The sequence below is a fragment of the Gymnogyps californianus genome, chromosome 14, assembly GCF_018139145.2.
Source record: "Gymnogyps californianus isolate 813 chromosome 14, ASM1813914v2, whole genome shotgun sequence".
Lineage (NCBI taxonomy): Eukaryota > Metazoa > Chordata > Aves > Accipitriformes > Cathartidae > Gymnogyps > Gymnogyps californianus.
The window spans coordinates 15892811-15911370 of record NC_059484.1 but is presented as its reverse complement, the minus strand read 5'-3'; the positions used below and the strand labels follow the sequence as shown (position 1 = coordinate 15911370).

At 41.0% G+C, this 18560-nt stretch overlaps 1 protein-coding gene across 1 annotated transcript in view; it reads right to left on the bottom strand.

The window, feature by feature from the left end:
* Positions 1–18560, bottom strand: part of ADAMTS2 (ADAM metallopeptidase with thrombospondin type 1 motif 2) — a 191091-nt gene that overhangs the window by 37515 nt on the left and 135016 nt on the right. Inside the window, exons 5-7 of the mRNA XM_050905562.1 lie at positions 12738–12821; positions 1813–1969; positions 829–934 (exon numbers count right to left, since the gene is read on the bottom strand). Of these exons, the coding sequence (XP_050761519.1) occupies positions 829–934; positions 1813–1969; positions 12738–12821 (347 nt within the window). The remainder of the gene's footprint in view (positions 1–828; positions 935–1812; positions 1970–12737; positions 12822–18560) is intronic.

Below are 18560 nucleotides of genomic sequence, written 5' to 3'. Positions count from 1 at the left end.
TGAGGGATTACAAACATTCTTCAGTGGTATCTCTTTTAAAGCTCACTGTGTATTCTTTTTAATCCTAACTCAAAAATTCTAGAATCAAATACCATCTGGGTATCAATTCTATGTCCCTGTCTAATTAAGATACGTTTACAGTGATTTCAATAAACTTTGGCAATTTTTGTTTAAAGCCCTTAATAATTCTGACACAAGGACGAGAAAAGGGCTTGCAGGCTTTCTTAGGGAAAACAGAATAGATTGAAACTGTTCAGAAAAAGCCTTCTGGGAACTGTTGTTCTACCAAAGAGAAAATGGGAAATCAGTGGGTGTTCTCTGCGAACAGGGAAATTAAAATGCTCTGGGAGAAACCAAAGCTCTGACAACTGCTGCGCGGTCATTGGTTCTAATCACGTCAATAACTAAAATGCTTGCATTTTTCATATGAAATATATAGAACAGTTGTAACCTCAGTGCTTGGCACCTCATTTCTATACAGTATAGTATCCTTTACCAGCAGTAACATATATTCCACTGACTCAATGAATTCATATTTCATCATTATGAGTACTTTACATTTCCAACAGGAGACTATAATACATCATTCAATCTACTCTCACAGCAGCCCTGGAAGATACGTTGGTATTAGTTCCTTTTTCCACTTGAAAATACCAAAATATAAAGCTTAAGATCATAAAGAAAGCTTTGAGAGAGCTGAGACCTGAAGCCAGAGCTAACCCTGAATATTGTTTCTTAACATAAATGGTATCTTTCCAATGTTATCCGTATTTGTCAGTACCAAAGACATTTTAAGGTAGGACACAGGATGTCCACAGTTCTACTCACACATGTCCAGTTTCATGAGCCACCACAAAGGCAGATGAAAAACCATCTTCATGGTTGAGAGTACAGCTTCGAACAGGATGACACATTCCGGTGACCGGAGCATAGCCTGTGAGAAATACCAAGTGTTCCAGAAAATGAACAAGTATGGAAAGGCAATGTGGTGAGAAGCTCTAGGACAAACATCTGTCTTCTGTTGTGACACAAATATAGTTGAAGTGGTCTTCTCAAGAGACCTCTGCCCCCGAACATTTAAATAACGTGCTCCCTCATCTATGAAACAGATGAAACCAGCCTGTGGAACAAATTAAAACTATATTCCTGGCTCACTAAGATAACTGTTGTCACCTCTAGGACCATCCTGCAATTGCCTTCTCTAAGTGCATGAGGCAACAGGGGAAAAGGACACCACATGCTGCTGTGTTACAGCTCACAAGGAGCTCGGTGCAGTTCCAGCCCCCAGGGAACGCGCAAGCAAAGCCCCAGCCCTGTGCTGACAGCAGATCTGGCCAACCCAAAAGGAATGGGAAAGCTCTGAGATTTATCCCCTCCAGTGAACAAACCTGATCTCACAGGAGGCAGAGCCCTGAAAAAAGGAAAAAGTGGACAGCAATTGGCCCTCCTGTTCCAGACCTCTCTGTAGCAATATTTCTTGGCAATCCTGCTGGAACACGGCAAGGGCTTTGGAGACTTTTTAAACACAAAATCTATTCTTTAATCTTTGGGCATTTTCAGGACTGTTTACATATGGATCCCGTTTTCTTGGCTTCAGCAAGAGCAAAGAAATGATCCAATAAATAATCCCACCAGTAAGAAAGGATAAAATAATAAGTGAAGCAGTTACAACTGAAAAAGGCCCTATGCAGAGCTCTTGGGGAAAGAAAACGTTGACCAAAACTAAGCAAAAGATTCACAATTAAACTTTGCATGACTAGCCTTGCTAAGCGATAAATACAAATGCAAAACAAAACCTGATATACATCTTACCTTGCATGCCAGATGGACCAAAATCCTGCCTCGTAAGAAAGATAGCATGGTCGTGATATTCTGCATGCCCAGTGTCAGGTTTCTGTTGCAAGTAGGCCCAGCGACACACATTCTCCAGACTTTGCGAAGGGTTCCCGATCTCTATCAGACTCATAGACTACACATGCGCAGGAAAAAAAGACACCAACAGTTATTTAGTAAAAGCTTGGGCAATTTTTTCCCAACTTGTTCAGGCACTTGACTAAACATCCCATTTCCACTAGAAGTCTGTTCTTAATAAAGAGACAATTACACTTCAGAAACAAATTTTACTGGATCAAGAAAGAAAGAAAATAGCTAAAGTTCTTGGTTAGATTAAAAGCGATTTCCGCATTTAATGAGGTCTAAGATATAACAAAAGAAAAATAAAAAGATGTAACAGAAGAAAAATAAAAAGATGGGTATTTTAATGACAAAACTGATACCATATTGTGCACTGTGTGTTATTATTACTATGCCACCCTGGCACCAGCTTGCACCATCGCTTCCAGTCTGGATATACAGTTTCTGATAGAGCCCATGCCCCTGTTGGAACTGCAGCAGCTCTTGACCAGCGGAGACTAACCCAGTGTGAGGAAGGGTAATGCCTAATGGCCAAGGGAAGCAAATGGCAGCAAAGGCAGGCAGCCACCACCCAGCCCTGGTTCATCCGCCGCTTTTGTCATGAAACTGAGCTGTTAGGGCTGTTTTGTCAAACCTTTGAACACTACCGGATGCTCTGTAAGTGTAAAAACTAAGTGTACTTTTTTCAGCTGTAGCTGAATCATTACTTTCAGAAATGGACTTTCCCAATGACTGTCTTTTAAAGTGCATTTTCTTTATCCCATTCCATATCTGAAGATCGTTCCGAAGGTAGCACACGTAACTTCCCACTGTGGTATGACATTCTCCCTATAAACCACACGTTACATGGGTGGTGCGCCGACATGGCTTAGCCAACTCAAATGAGCTAACATGTTAGATGTGGTGCAAAGGACAATTCTCTTGAACAAGAAAGGTATTTTAAAATCCAACTACTACATTTGCCTTTTTTCGAAATAGTACTATCTTAAGAATTCCCAGCTAATTCTACTCAATACTGTGCATTGCTAAGACTTAAGAAAGCTTATTGTATGTGGGATGCTATAAAATGTATGACTAATTGACCCATCCCAGGCCTTCCAGGATTTGTAAGAACTACATATGTGAACCCTGGCTTTTCATTTGCAAAAATTATATTACCATGACAACACTGTAATCATAACACAAACCACTACAATTTAGATGCTATACTGTACTGTAAGCATTTGTCATTCCAAAATACTTAATGTAGAGCAAAACTTAGCCCGGGCCAAAAAGAAGAGAGAAGTAATATAGTTCGTGTTTAAATACAGATGCATTTGACGTGTCCTCTAATTGAGTGCATGATGGAGTACACAGAGTATTGAATACATGAAAAAGAAAATCCTCAAAGGGTTGTGGAAGAACAACTGGAATTGATAAAAGAAAAGTCTGCCAAATTGAGGTCTGATTTGGCAAAACTGGGATATTACAATTCTGCAAATGTTCAGAAAAACAAATTAACAAACCAAATAGAGGCACAGTTTGGATTCTGATACCACTGTGGAATGAAAAAGTTGTAATATAATCCCACACTGGATCATACTGCTTCCAGCCATAATTTCCTTCGAAATCAAACTAATAACCGTATTTAAATGGTGGGACAGTTGTGGTGCCTTTATTGCGTCTTCATATATTTATAAGAATAGACTTAAACAAACTTTGAGTGACTATTACATAAAATCCTGGCTCTGCAAGCAAAAATCCTATTCAGTTAAACAAGGTTTGACCATTGTTGAGGTCTTTAATAACATCCATCAGTGGTAAAACTAAAACAAACAAGCAAACAAACTAAAAACCTATCTACATCATCTCCACCTTGTTCTCATTTCTCCAAAGCTTCACAAAAGAAATCAATCCCTTCAAGGAGCTCAGTGAGAAATCTTATTGCAAGATTCAAAAAGCAAAGAATGCTGTAAAATGAAGTTGAGAAATCTCAAGTCGTGTGGATCGTTTGCTAATAGTTCTTTGTCTCATAATGACCTCCTCCTGTACATTCTACCAAATGAAAATCATCACATCTTACAAGATGCATTGATCAGAAAACAAACAAAAAATACACACTATCAACATGTGCTTTGTTTAAGGGTATCCGAATATTTGCAAAGAAATCTCTGCATGATCAGCAAACAAGCACGGAATATAAAAAAGTCAATAATTTCTAAATAACCACTGTTTATAGCTTTCCTGTGTCATATGTCACCTCTTCCTTGTCCGCTAAACTGAAACCTTGCCAGTGGACTCCAGCACAAAAGCAAAAGATTAGTCTCTGAATGAACTAACACGCAGCTTGCAGCACTTTTGTGATGAACGTCTGGTCTGCCAGAGACCAGGTCAGTCTGCCGCAGCGTACCCAGCAGCTCCCATGGTTCAGGCACTGCGCTGGCATCTGGCATGAGTCAACAACTGTTTTCAGTTGTTAAGTCCACTCTGAGAGCAAAACCACTGGTTCAGTCCAAGAGCATCTCAATGCTTATTTATCAAAACAGTGATTTTAGAGTTTGTCTTCAAGCAAATGAAAGGAGGACCAACTGGTTAATGTGGAGCATTGTGGGGTTTTTTGCATCCAACACAACGGGGAAAATGAAGACAATCCCTTTGGCATAAGTGGGGAAATTGAGAACACACAGGTCTATAAAACATGTTTCAGCTGACGGCCTGACTTCTTTGCCAATGACACAATTTTACCATCAGAAATGTGGCATATGTAAAATTGAGCCTTACTGATCTTTAAGTTGGGAAACGAGGCATCCAGTAGGAAGCAAATTATTTTAAGTATCCATGTGCTGCAGATATAAATAGCAAGTCGAGGTCCTGTGTCAGTGAGGAGGACTTCCAAAGAGTAAGAGGAAAAACTCAGTCTACCTGCTGAGTACTCAAAGTCCACTGAGCACTCAAATCATCTGGCCACTAATCCCTTGTCTTTCTTCACTGTAATGTAGCAGCCTGAAAAGAGAAACCCACCTGATTCCTAGCAAATTTTCACTTGAATTCCCACTTTCTGCAATTTGTCAAGGACTTCCAAATCAGAAAGGCTCCAACAGTACTGACAGTGAATACTGCATGGCCAGGGAACCGCCGATCTGGGGTCCGAGTCAACCTCACTGTGCTATGCAATTGCACTGGTTCAGATCAAAGAACCACGTAAGCCACGGTCCTCTCCTGACAGTAGGCGATGGGATGCCCAGGGAAGGGAATTAGAGGAGCGCAAGTATAGCATAGTACTTCCCTCCAAATAACCTCCAAGGCTCCAGTGGTCTTTGGATCAGAGATTTCCTGAGCCAGACATGTCTTTGTATTGCATTTTTTTTCACTTTTTCAGCTGCCTCGCCTTTACAGATAAATGCTGCTGTCCTGCAAGAAAGGAGCTTAGGAAATCATGGGACCAGGCCCAGCTTGTTACTAGACAGGGCAGATGTAGTATGTTTTGGAAGGCTGTTGTCCAAAAATTTACTCTTGCAGAGATATCGCATAACACTTGATAATATTTTCTGTTGGAAGTCAATGGGGAGCTTTCATCAGACTCAGAAAAGCCCAGCCCCTTATCAAACGGACAAAGCGAAAGGAGAAAGAGGAAAAGAGATGAACTGTGTACAGTAATAAGGACTGCAAGTAAAGGTAAAATCCGTCTCTGTCAGACTGCAGAGAAAGTTTGGGGGCTAGCAGGCTGCATATGGAGAAGAGGTGTAGGTGTTACTGTTGGCCAGCAAAGGGCCCACACTGCCAGGAACATGCAGGTCCTGCAGCTGGCTGGGAGCTCAGACCTGGCTGGGAAGGACCTCTTTCCAAACAGGACAGCAGGCCTGTGGAGAGCATTACTCAGCTGATCAGCAGGAAAACTGCCAATGGAAAGAGAAACTTTCCTTCTCACAGCAAGAAAAGCAAAAAATCTGTGGGCATTTCAGAGAACTGCTGATGGAAACAGATGGAGAAATGGAAAGGCCTCAACTGGGAGAACATCCCCCGTGTGAGGAGATGCCACAGAGAGTTACGAGGACAGTCTGCCCTAGAGAACCAGCCGAGATCCTTGCTCTGGGAAACTCAACATCTACTAATGCCTTCCATCTTCCTTCTTTTTTGATTCTGCCTTTGTTTCTTCTCTACTCCCTTCCTTCTTAGATGGAAGCAGCAGAAAAAACTAAACAAAAATAGAAGACAACTGATTTGCAACTACCATTCGTACAAAGAGGCAAAGCAGGGCAGTAAGAAATGGCTGAAAGTCATTACTATGTAGATCCAGAGGCCTTCCAGCCTTCTTTGCTACCTGTCTTGTTTTTTGGGAAGTTATCAGTATGATGTTCAGTTCTCTGTTATGAAGACACTGAAGAACAAGTCATTTATGAAGCTGACTGTGGAGATTGTTTGGGAAGTAAGAAATATGTCAATTTTTTTTTCTTTAACAATTTCAAATACAAAGTTATCTTAGAAGAAAACTGCGAATTCAGTCTATATTCTACCCAAAAGAACGTTCACATTGCCAGTACGTGTGAAATACACACTGGTATTACACACAGAATGGCAGCTTTCCTTAGCCAACTGTTTTATTTATCTGCCATTTGGCATAACTGGATACGACTTTGCAATGATGTTGGTGAGCAGGTACTTGATGATAAGAATGTAAGAAATTTGGGCTGGTCAGAAGCTTGCTGGAAAAGGACCTTTCCTAACTCCTCCATTAGGTGGTGCTCCAAGAGTACCAACGGAGAAGGCTTTCCTGCTCTTCAGTAGCTCCAGGAGCAGCAGAAATATGCTTAACTTGAAAGGCTTCAAACTATGGTAGCAAAAGTTGGACCATAGCAGTGCACACATTTGGGAAACAATTTAACGTATGACTTTCCCTTCTTGAATGTGTAAAGTTTCTGCAAAACACACTGTTTACATTGCTTCTACTTGGCACTTCTATTGTTCATTTAATATTGGATTAGATCTTCTACATTCTTCTCTCATCCTGAACAAGACAAGCAAAAAATAAACAAATACAATTATTGACTATCCATGGTAACTGAACTAACAAAAATAGCTCATTCAGCAAACTGTCATTTTGCATTCAAAGGATTTGTAAAGCTTTCTTATGGCAGCAGTTTGTAAACATTTTTCAGTCTCTAATTCTGTATAAATGTAAGCAGATCAGGAATACAAAGTACTGTTTATGCTATCAGCCAGCTCTACACTCTTCAAGGTCCCAACAAAACACACTGGGAAATTATAAGCTATGAGTCTAATATATAAATAAGGCAATTCAACAATTTAGCCAGATAAAAAACAAGAGGGACAATATCTCCTCTCATCTTTATCCCCACCCTAAACATATCAAAACAGCGCAAAAATATGAACAGCAGTCAAAATGCTATATAATATGTAGATTCTGGCCTTGCAACTCAGCTTGTGCAGAATTGGTTACTGGAGATGGCCAATGGCTGGGGTCAAGAACTCCATCTTCAGACACGTTTGTATAGCACACTGCAAGATCAGGGCTTGATTGCTGTTTATTCTTTCAGGTCTTCTGCATCTACCAATGTCAGTGGAAAACTAAGATACTCAACTCACATTAGTGACCTTCTAATACACGGAGAGGCTGGAGAAGAGGAGGCTCGGGGGGATCTCATCAATGTCTATAAATACCTATTGGGAGGGGAGTAAAGATGACTGAGCCAGAGTCTTCTCAGTGGTATCCAGAGAAAGGACAAGAGGCAATGGGCACAAACTGAAATATAAGAAATTCCATTTAGATGCAAGAAAAAAACCGTGAGAGTATTACTGTAGTTTTACCGTAAGAGTGGCCAAACATTGGGAAAGGTTGCCCAGAGAGGTTGTGGAGTCTCTGTCTTTGGAGATATTCAAAACCCAGCTGAACAAGGTCCCGAGCAACCTGCTTGAGGTGACCTTGCTTTGAGCAGGGGGGTTGGACTAGATGATGCCCAGAGGTCCCTTCCAAGCACAGCTATTCTGTGACCCTAAGGTACAGCTAACAACTTCCTTGCATTGCCAGGCACAACTGCTCTCAGCCAGAGTCTTTGCGTCTTCCCGGGACAAGCAGAGATAAGGGGAGCACTCATCCCTTTCCCTCCAGCCAGGGTCAACAGCAAAATGGTAAGGACAAACACCAGATTTAAGGGATAAAACTGGCTTGTCCTTCCATCTCAGCTGTGTCACCTGTGCCACCCTCTGGGAAACAGAGAGAAGAACCTGGCTCAGACCAAACCACTGCTTTCCATGCTGGCTGAACTGAGAACATCTTCCCTGCTTGCATCAGGCTTACGCATGAAAAGGTCATATGTCAGAGATAAAGAGAGCACCATTTAAGGAGAAGATCGAAGGTAAAATCTTGTCCCAAATGAAGGCAGCAGGAGCTCTGCTAATATCTCAGACATACACAACTGAAAAATCCTTCTCAGTTGAACAGTCCTGTCCTATGAGAGTGCAGGCATCCACCCCATACTACCTTCTGCCTGAGCTGCCATCTTAAAGCCACTTGGGTTTTCTTCCCTCCCCTAATCTGCCTTGGTGGTCAGGTTCCTCTTTCAATTTGACCAAGTTAACACATGGCCAGAGTACAACCACTTGTTCTGGGGCCAACACTGGTTTATAGCTAACATGGGTTTTCTCTCCCTACTGGTTGCCATCCCAGATGCGTACAGAGCAGACGCAGCATCCCTCAGCCTATCCCACCCTGTTCCAGTCTGAATACGGGTGACTCGAGTTGTGCATGTTGCTCCAAAGGAGAGTTCAGGGGTGTCCTGCACTGCCACGTTCACATTTCCCAAGAAATAACCCTCATAAATCCTCAGGTGGCTGCATTTATTGAAACCCCTGCAGTTCCTGCAGAAGTCTTTCTGACTTCTATCATTAATAACTGTCTTAATTACACCCATCCCAGCTAACGTGTGTGCTTTTCTCTGCCGCTGTGCAAGGGCAGCTCATCTGCACACAAAGTCACCATTGTCGATGGACAGAGCGTGGGGCTGGAGCCAGGAATTTATGAGGTCTTATCCCCAGCTTGCCAGTGGCTTTCCGTGTGGCCTTGGAAAATAACACTTAACGTCTTTGTTTTTTTAGCTGTAAAATGGGAATAATAATCTTTATTCATCCACCTCAAAGAGGTGATGAGAGGATTTTATGCAGTGCTCAGGATTTAAATGTTTCCAAACAAATTTTATAATAACCAGTCAGGGTTTTTAAATCCATTCTCAGCTCATCTCTTGCACCCTCCTCTGCACTTGGTGGTAGTGGTTGCTTTGCTTATTCCCCTGAGTATTCTAGAGCTAGCTGGATTACAGTGCCGTTACAACCAAAATAGATCTAAATGGAATAACTTGCCCAAACGTTGAATTACATTCATCTCAAATGTATCCGCAGTTTCCAAAATTTGGAACCAATCTTCCTACTACTAAAGTTGAAAAGGCAGAAGTGAGCCAGCTCATCTTTTTCCCATTTGAAGAAAAATGCATCGCATGTGCCCTGTTTACTTATTTGCAGTATCCCATCACATCAAAAAAGCCTGTGACTTTAAGAGTCAACGTAAAGAAAACGCAGAGAAATGCATAGTAGCTTCCGAAGCCACTGCAGATATGGAGCAGCCTTTGCAGAACATGTTTCTATCCTATTGATGGAATTGATAAATGAGCAGGCAGCAGCCAGGCATGGTCGAAACCTTCACATCAGCCCCTCCGGTACATCAGATAGCGTTCATTTGTTTGAAGTGCTAAGAGAAAAGTGGGGAGTCAGGAAAGGGCTGGAAGCTTCAGCACGCCTACCCCAGACACAGCACAGCCACACGCTGCCCTCTCCTCAAACACACCACCCAGCCAGCGTCCAAGCCTGGTGCTCCTTGGCAGGTCTCAACCTGCCATACCCTCAAGTCTAAGTCCAGAGGTGATAACTGACACAAAGTGTTAATTCAGTAAAACCATGTCAGATCTTTCGAATTTGCCCCCAAAGTAATTTCAACATGTGATCACCAAGGAACATCTTCTATTTGTTCATCTTACCAGGGCAATTAATGCAATTACTGAAATCATTGAAAGTTTTGAATGTACAGTTGCCTGTGTTTGAAAATATCAAAAAATAAGTACATTTCAAGGAGTGGAGTACCTTCAAGCAAGAACCACTGAAAAGCTGGTTGCTATGCAACTCAAGTATTGTCCACATTATTCTTATCAACAGATGACATATTGTATAAAATAATATAATCCTCTTTAAAAAAAACCCCACAATACAGTAGAAGGCTGTTCAGAGGTGGAGAATTGGCAATAGCTCAGAGTGCTGTCATAAACCTGACGCTGATGGGTACATACTTCATCAATTACAGAACCATAATGTAATTATTATGATTATTTAAATGGCACCCTTGATAATATATATAAATTGCCTACAATGAAGCAAATGAATCTGAAGATATCAGCTACATGCTTTCAAAAGAAATGCTTACTCAAACAAGACTGGGATAATATTTTCATATTGTGAAGCCAACCAGGCTGCTTCATTCATGCACTGCCTTAACTTGTACACACGCCCTTCCTTTTATTATGTACTTTGAATATATATTCCTAAAAATTGTTAGTGCTGATGTGTGGGATAGTAAAATATTGAAGGCTTTGTTCTAATTCCTCAGAACAGGTTCAGAAAGTAAGAACTATATACCTTTTCTCTCTGCTTTTCCACTGCTAAATAATCCCAACCCTCCGAAGAAAAACCTCCTCACCTTCTACTCCCTGGTACTAGTCCTCTGACCAGGAGCTTTAAAAACATGAACATTAAAAAAAATGTATTCTTATACAGCCAGGGCATGCAGGCTCCTACACCATCAGGTGGAGGAGCTCTGAAATGATACCTTTTACATTCATTTTACTTTCTTCAGAAAGCCATAAATTGCCTTTCATATAAATAAGAATCAGATACAGAAATGCAAAAAAAATTATCTTCATGGTTATTTAGGGCAAGCTTGTGATACTAGAACTATTCCATTTAATGCCCTGCTGAAACCAGCAGGATAACTTCAACAAGAACTAAAACATCGTCCACTGCGGATTATGGATCTAGAATCCAGAAGTAGACTATCCACAAGCAGATTACATAGTGCTACCTGCAATGGCTATTTTTGTGATGTGGCCAAAGACCCACCAAGAAGTGAAGGTTTCCACACTCCACCCCACTCTCCTCTCTAGAGAAGATTAATATGAAATCGATAACTTTCAAATTATCAATGGACAACGCTTTATTCTTCACAAGAAAATAAAGATTCCTCAGGTGAAATGAGGTCTACCATAGCTATTGTCTGCCATCAGAAAAATGGCAGAAGTTATCAGAGTTCAGACTGGTGCAGATCTATAGAGCTAAAGATGGACACGCATAACAATTACGAAATACTTATGAAATAAGGACAGCAAAGAAGTGACTAGCCCATGCGCTAATTCTGCTGGCGGCTGCCACTACTGCAATATCAGATTTTTCTGAGAATTATTAGTCAATCTGCAATCCCTCAAATTGCTGTCATTACAGCAATCACAAAGATATTTCATTTATTTTGTAATTTAATGTTAACTACACACACCATGAACTTTCGAACACAAAATGGCAAATGTGACTTTTTTTACCTTTTATTTTAGGACACACATCTGATCAAGCTTATCCAAAACACGTACCTATGTCATCATCTACATCACTGCAGGAAGAGCCGAGATGGATCGGTGTGTTTAGTTCTCAGATGGGGAAGCTCCGACAGAACAATTTATCCCAAATCCAGGTAACTGGTCTCCAGCAGAGTCCAGACTAAAACTCAGAGCTCCCTTATTTGCACCAGGGAGGAAAATTCTTAGCTGATGCCGAGCAGGGTAAACTGGTGAATGTCAGTGAGCTTCACCACTGACACTGTCTGTGCTGGCTCTTCACTGACAGCATTTCAGCAACTTGCATGAACATAACGGGAATTTTCCAGAACCCAGGTTTATTACATGAACATGCAAACGCCAGCAACTCCAGTCACAGAAAGGTACACTAGATTTTAACAGTCTGCTTTGAGCAGCTGGCCATGCTGCTGTATTAGAGAGCACTAAAATCACATGTCCTTAACCAAAACATTTATCAACATACTTGAAACGCCCTGTTCCTGTTTCCATGGAATTTCACGTTGATTTGGCAAAAATAGGACACAGGTACTGAACAGTTCAATACTTTTGAAAACCATTTAGCATTTCATTCCTCTTTACCCGAGTTTTTCCTGTACAGTAACTCCTTCCATAAAAACAGCAAGAGAAAGAACACTTGGTATTCTTAATTACAGATTTTATCTGCAGAGCTCTTGCCTTCTGGCCCCTATCCCACAGAACTCACACTTAACTTAAGCACACATGTAGCTCCGCTAATGTTAAGCACAACTTTAAATGAGTTCTTGGAATGAGGCTGTAGCCCTCAGCATCTTGCAGAACTGATCTTGTGTTTATTGTTACATACAGTTCTACCACAACACCTCATGTTTTCTTTAGGAACCAAAATGTTCACTAAGTTTCACGGATTATTCCAAACAAATCTGAAAAGATAGACTGCCAGAGCTAAGCAGCAACTTAAAATGACACAGGGAAAACCCAGAAGGAATTGAAATTATTTGAAATGTGAAGTTCAAATGATAAACATATATATATAAACGTAAAAGTTCTTTATATTGTAGACTGGTAAGGACAATATATGAATTAAAATACAAACCCGATACATGTCACCAGTAACTACATTGTTCATAAAAGAATGAAGTTCAGAGATATTGATATCCTCCATTTAAATTAACCTTTACTTACCTTGCCGTAGCTCAGCAGGATTATCCTCACCAAGACAACATTAATGTGAGCACCCAGGGACTCATCATGATAAATTTCGTTAACCTGCAAAAGAGTTCAGCACTTTAACCACGGTACTGGCAAGAAGTAACTATGAAAGCAGTGATATAGCAGTACCTTTTATGCACTGTCATTAAGCCAAAGATCACTTTGTGATCATATATAAAACGGGGAAAATTAAAATTCCACCATTGCGAGAGGGCATGTTTTCTTTTCTAAACTCTGTTGTAGCCTCCCAACAGGCCATAATTCAGGAAATCATTTAAAATCAACACACATCAGAGACTTCATATTAACAGGTATTTAAGTGCCAGCCTAAACAGACTTATACGTATCATGGTGCACCTACACAATGCAACTGAGCTGATCTAACAGCTAGTGTTGCTAAGAAGGAAGATTCCCAGCTCCTCCCTACCTCATCCCAGCTGTGTGTGCCCGCTGGAGCCCAGAGGACAATAATCCCAGCAAAATCCTGAATAGCTCTCTGCTGGGCAAGACCATGCATGGGGAAGGGGATGAGTGAGCAGAGGGATAGGACCTCTCTCCTGAGAGCCATTTGCTGGATCAGGTCAGCTGTAACTCTTCCATCTGGGACCCATCATATCACACTCTGACAAGAGGATATACCTCCCTCAAAAAGCACGGTCGGCCACATGGGCTGGCTTTATTGTGTGTCAAAACTAATCAATGTTAAACTTTGCAAGCAGAACAAAAGCTACAAAATGCCAGCAAATTAAAAGCTGTCGTCTTTTTTTTATACTAGAGCTACATAACCGAACATGCACACGGGGAAATCACCCTAGGAACACTGAAAAGAAAACTGTAAATATTTAGAGTAGAGAATGAAATGTGGATGTATAAAGATTACTTAGGAAACACTGATACAAGCAAGCTAGGTAAATATTAACTGTTAAAGAGGCTGATTTAGGTATTCAGTGATGAAGACTGCATGAGACTCAGCCAAATAGCAGGGGTTTAGCTTTACAACTTAGAAGACGCAGATGAGATTCCCTGCAAGGCAAGTGTCTTTCCTAAAACCTCCTTCCCTTGGTAAAGGTTGCACCAAACTGGACTGCTTTGCTGGCTGGACCTAAATTTCATTTATTCCTACAAAATAGATTCATTACCACAAGCTAATAAGCAATTTTCAGAAAACCTTTCATTAGAAACATAGTAAATAATGTCCTGTTTCTTCAAACAGCCCTAGTTTCAATGGCCCATCTTTTATCTCTGTAAAAATCATTAAAACTAAATACTTCGGTGTAGGTTTTGCTAAGCAATCCCCATTGACATTTTAAAGTAAATTTTAATTCATTTTATCAGCATTTTTGGATATAAGAGCCTAATTTTATGCCTGGTAAAAGTCCAAGTTTTCAGAAGTCCTGAGCGTCCTGCGCTGATGGTTAGGAGACAGCGTGGCTGAACCACGGCTCCAGGAGCAGACTCACACCCTGCAGGGCATCTGCCCGGGCACCTGCAGAACATGCTGTGGGATGCCCGGGATCCAGGCTCGTGACCGGCTGATGAGCAGATCCTTGGCTGGAAGATGGTGGGTGAGGAGCCCGTCGCTATGACTGGCTTCAGGGGCCACTATTTTCATTGTGGCGTAGAAGTAGTTGATCTGTTCAGGTCTGCTTTGTAAACAATACCTCTGGAAATTAGATCATTTATTTGTATGTCTAAATAAGACTTTAGAAGACTAACTTTATATTCCTGTATTTAAAAAAATCTTTTACTTTTACTTTGAGGACCTTTACTGAACACAGAATATAAAGAGGTAAGACATAAACATGCAGTTTGCTTTACAAAAATTCTTTCACCCAGGAAAAAGACCCTTGTGTGTCGTCAAAGGAGGCAAGGATATTAATTTGCCTCACCCTTTGTGTGGTGGGAAGAAAGCACACGCATCAAGGATATGAGGCTGAAATAAGCTGTGAATTAGCTATACATGAAATGAGTACTGAACAAAAACTCCTGTGTATAGAGGACAGTAAACACAGCATGTAAATAAGTATTTAATTAGTTCATAAAGCATAATCCAAATTGCTGCACACCACTCTCTCATTAACTTCCAGAATTTAACCTAAGCCTCTTTTAACAATAGTTGAGTAACAGAACAACCGTATCGCTGTTGCATGCCAAAATGAAACTTGGCTTGAAAACATTGATGGAACAGAATTGAAACACTGTTTGACTGTTCATGCAAATGACATCTAACAAACAAACTGTGAATGAACAGAAAAGCACAAGCACTGTAAAAAGCTGCTTGGTTCTCTTGGGATACCGGATTTTCTGCAAGACAGTGGGTCAATTCAAAGCTCTGGGTCTGGTTTCATTAATAAGGATGAGTTCAAGCCCTCTTCACACAGCAGCTGAATTGAACCCTCTGCACCCTTCTCTAAGCTAAACTATGGCTGTACTAGTAGTGTCTCACCGCACATAGATAATATGCTGAAATAGATGCTTTTCTTTTTTTCAGCATGGCCTAAATTGCACCTATTTGTTTCAGGAAGTTATTAAAGATAGGAGATCCAAGCGACTGAATGTTGTGCTCTCAAACGTTCATGAAAAGTGCACACACTGAAAGGGCCTCCACAATCCCTAGCTCAGACTCTTCAAATTACCACCTGTTATTTCAACAGGCAAGCAGAGTTAAGCTAATGCAGTTCATTGTATAGGGCACAAAATGACCAACCAACCTGTGGAATCGGAAAGCTCCAGGCTCTCATCCAACACAACTGCTGAAATGTTTATTTCAAAGCAGAGATAATCAGACAATGGATATATATGTTCAGATGTCTGTGTAATACATACACACAGATGTGAAAATGATTACATAGTCCTTTTACAGCACTGCATCTCCAGGTACTTCAGTAGGACATTCTGGTTTATATCAACACAAGAAAAATCAGAGTCAATCTCCTGATTTTTAGATTAGTAGTAGATTTTAGATTAGTTCTTAGATCAGTAAGTCTAAAATTATGTTGCTGCATAGGAAAAGAAAGTACACAGAGACGATCCCAAAATCACAGCTCCTGAACTGAAGGCAGTGAATGCAGTAAGTCTTGTTAGATGTCCTACAGTGATTCAGCATTTATAGAGGGTGATGAAGAAGGCTGGGTAAATCTCAAGAAATTCAAAGCATGGTGGAATATTGTAAAGAGACTTTCATCAAGCTATTGTAGTTCACAAACTATTTTGGGATAACTTTGGTTTATTTTTCTGTGATATTTCAGTCAAAGCAAAACACGCATTTCTATTTAAAGTTTCTGTTTAGAAATCAGGCTGGCACAGATTGGTGCTACAGAAGAAAAACAAAGACTTTATTTTTTTCTTCTGTCCCTCTCTGCTTATTTTATAATTCTTCTACCCTGAGCAAGTTTCAAGTCAGCACAGTAAGCACGTAGAATACATCAAAAACCCCCAACTAAAGACAAGCTAAGCATCTGTGAGATGCATCATGCTTTGTAAAAGAAGCACTGCAAAGTTTTTATTATTGGGCAAAGCGGGGCCCAATCCTAAAAGGGAATTTTGAAAACTGCTGTAACACAAATAGTAATAAACAGCCTGCAGTTCTGCTAGTCTTGGTGCAGAGTGGGTCACCTGCTGATATAGCTGGCAGGATTTTTAGGGAAAGTCAGGTGGTTCCCTGAATCTCTAATTAAACTAATGTGCAATAGGAGAAAGAATAATCTGTGTATTTTGGCAAGTCGTCGGCAAACTCATTCATGCAGTTTGAAGGAGTTCCCAGCCTTGCAAAGTTTGTTAGCATCTGCTACGCAAAAGACAGCCCACTTCATCACAACGCGGCTCCATCCCATTGAACCATAAATCATCGCAGCTGAGTTCATCCCGAGGCGCACCCTCTGCGGCTCCATGCATTGCACCGTATGGTTGGGTAAGCACCGCTTCCTCAGGCTCCCTGAGCACGCACCCCTGACGGACATCTAATAGTTTCAACCTCTGGCTACCATCAACCTCAAACGGATCTGACCCAGCTACAGCGGCCGTCAGAGGGCATATCTAACCATTTGGAGAGGGCACAATACAAGATGCAGTTTATGCATCTGGCTTTTCAGCCACCACAAATTGCTGATCCATCCAGCCCAATTAGACTGCTCCTTGATCACCCAACATCCTTATGTAACTACTGCCACAGAAACTACCGATGGCTACAGGCTCCCGGGCAGAGCGGGGACCATGTGTGGATCTCTGCCAGAGCGATAGTGGAGGAGCTGGAGAGCATCAGCCCCTTCCCCATGGGATGGCAGAGCTCCTGGCAAGCCATTGTTTGAGGCCAGCCCGAGATGCAGCTCATTCATCAGATCATAATTATCTGCAGTAAAGCCTCGGTGCCTGGTGGGCATCCAATGATTGTCTATTTCTGTAAGAAATGGCTGTTTTGAATTACAGAATAGGAACCAGAAATGTCATGGTGGATACTGAGCACAAACTTGTAATCTGACCCTCCCAAAAGCATTCTCCTCTCACTTTATTTTTCTGTGTTCCCACTTCAAACACCACTATCCTCTTTGATTTTCATCACCTCCTTTATGCTTTTGAAGATCTCAAACTAACATTTCTAACATTCCCAAAGCTTCATCTTAATCCCACAGGAATAACATTACATCAATTCCTCGGGTGGATAAACTATGGTCACATAGAAAGTCATCAGGCAAAATCCAGGGCTCCCAGTCTCCCTTTCTAGTCCTTACAAGGCATTTCCTCATTTCCTCAGAGGAACTCTTTTTTCTGAAATCTTTGTTGAGCGTCACAAGGAAAAAAGAATAATGAAAGCACACAACACACATGAAACTTAAAGGTCAAACTGTGATCTCAGATTTGGAAAACATCTATCACTCTGCTCAAAACCACAGGCAACAGGCAGTTTTAGAAGAGCTTGGCAATGTACATTGCGAAACGGAGATAAGAATCTGGCATTTTGTATGCAAATACGAGTCCGAGTCCTGATTTACCTTCCCTGGTGTGAGAGTCAGTAGATGTTACCAAGTCCAAGTTAGCTGCTTCTGATCAAAATGAAAAACATTCCCCAGAGCAGATGTGCTGGCAAGGCACTAGGTAGCTTCGTGTTATGGGTCTCTATCTCATCTTTGACTGTAACATTGGCTTCAGAAAGGTCATAGACTCTGTTTTCTGACTTCATGACTAATTTATTTTTCTTAGTTCTTCCCTCAGGCTCTTGGAACTCCTCATTCTTGCCCACAAACCACTGCTCTGAGAAGTTTCTCTAAACACTGTAAATTACCTTTGCACCAAAAGACTCAGTATTTTTCTGAATTACTGTCTCAAGATCACTTTAATAAAATCAACTATAGTATCATACCGTAATTAAGCATTCATTTATTATATTACTACAAGGGATAGGGGTGTGGTGTCAATGCAATAAATATGGTGACCTCTTCAAACCTAAGTGGTTTGCTTGAGAAAAGCATCCAAAATTTGAAAGCTGATACTAATTATCCATACTCCATCACACAAACCACACTTTCACAACTCAAAAGTCCCTGACTGCAACCTTTACAGCTAAAGTTCATGCTGGTATTTGGAGTAAAGGAAAAATCTATCTTTTAACAGTAAGTACCCTCTACCTCAAGGATGGTACCAAACCCTGTGTGATGCTCTGTGCTATGTCCAATAGGGCAGCAAGGCACATTGCAGTTAATAATAATGAGCAATGCTGACCTAATTGACACTAGAAAGAATACCCCTGTGAAAATGAATAAAACCTGTAAGAGTTCAGAGAGGGTATTTCCTGCGGGACCT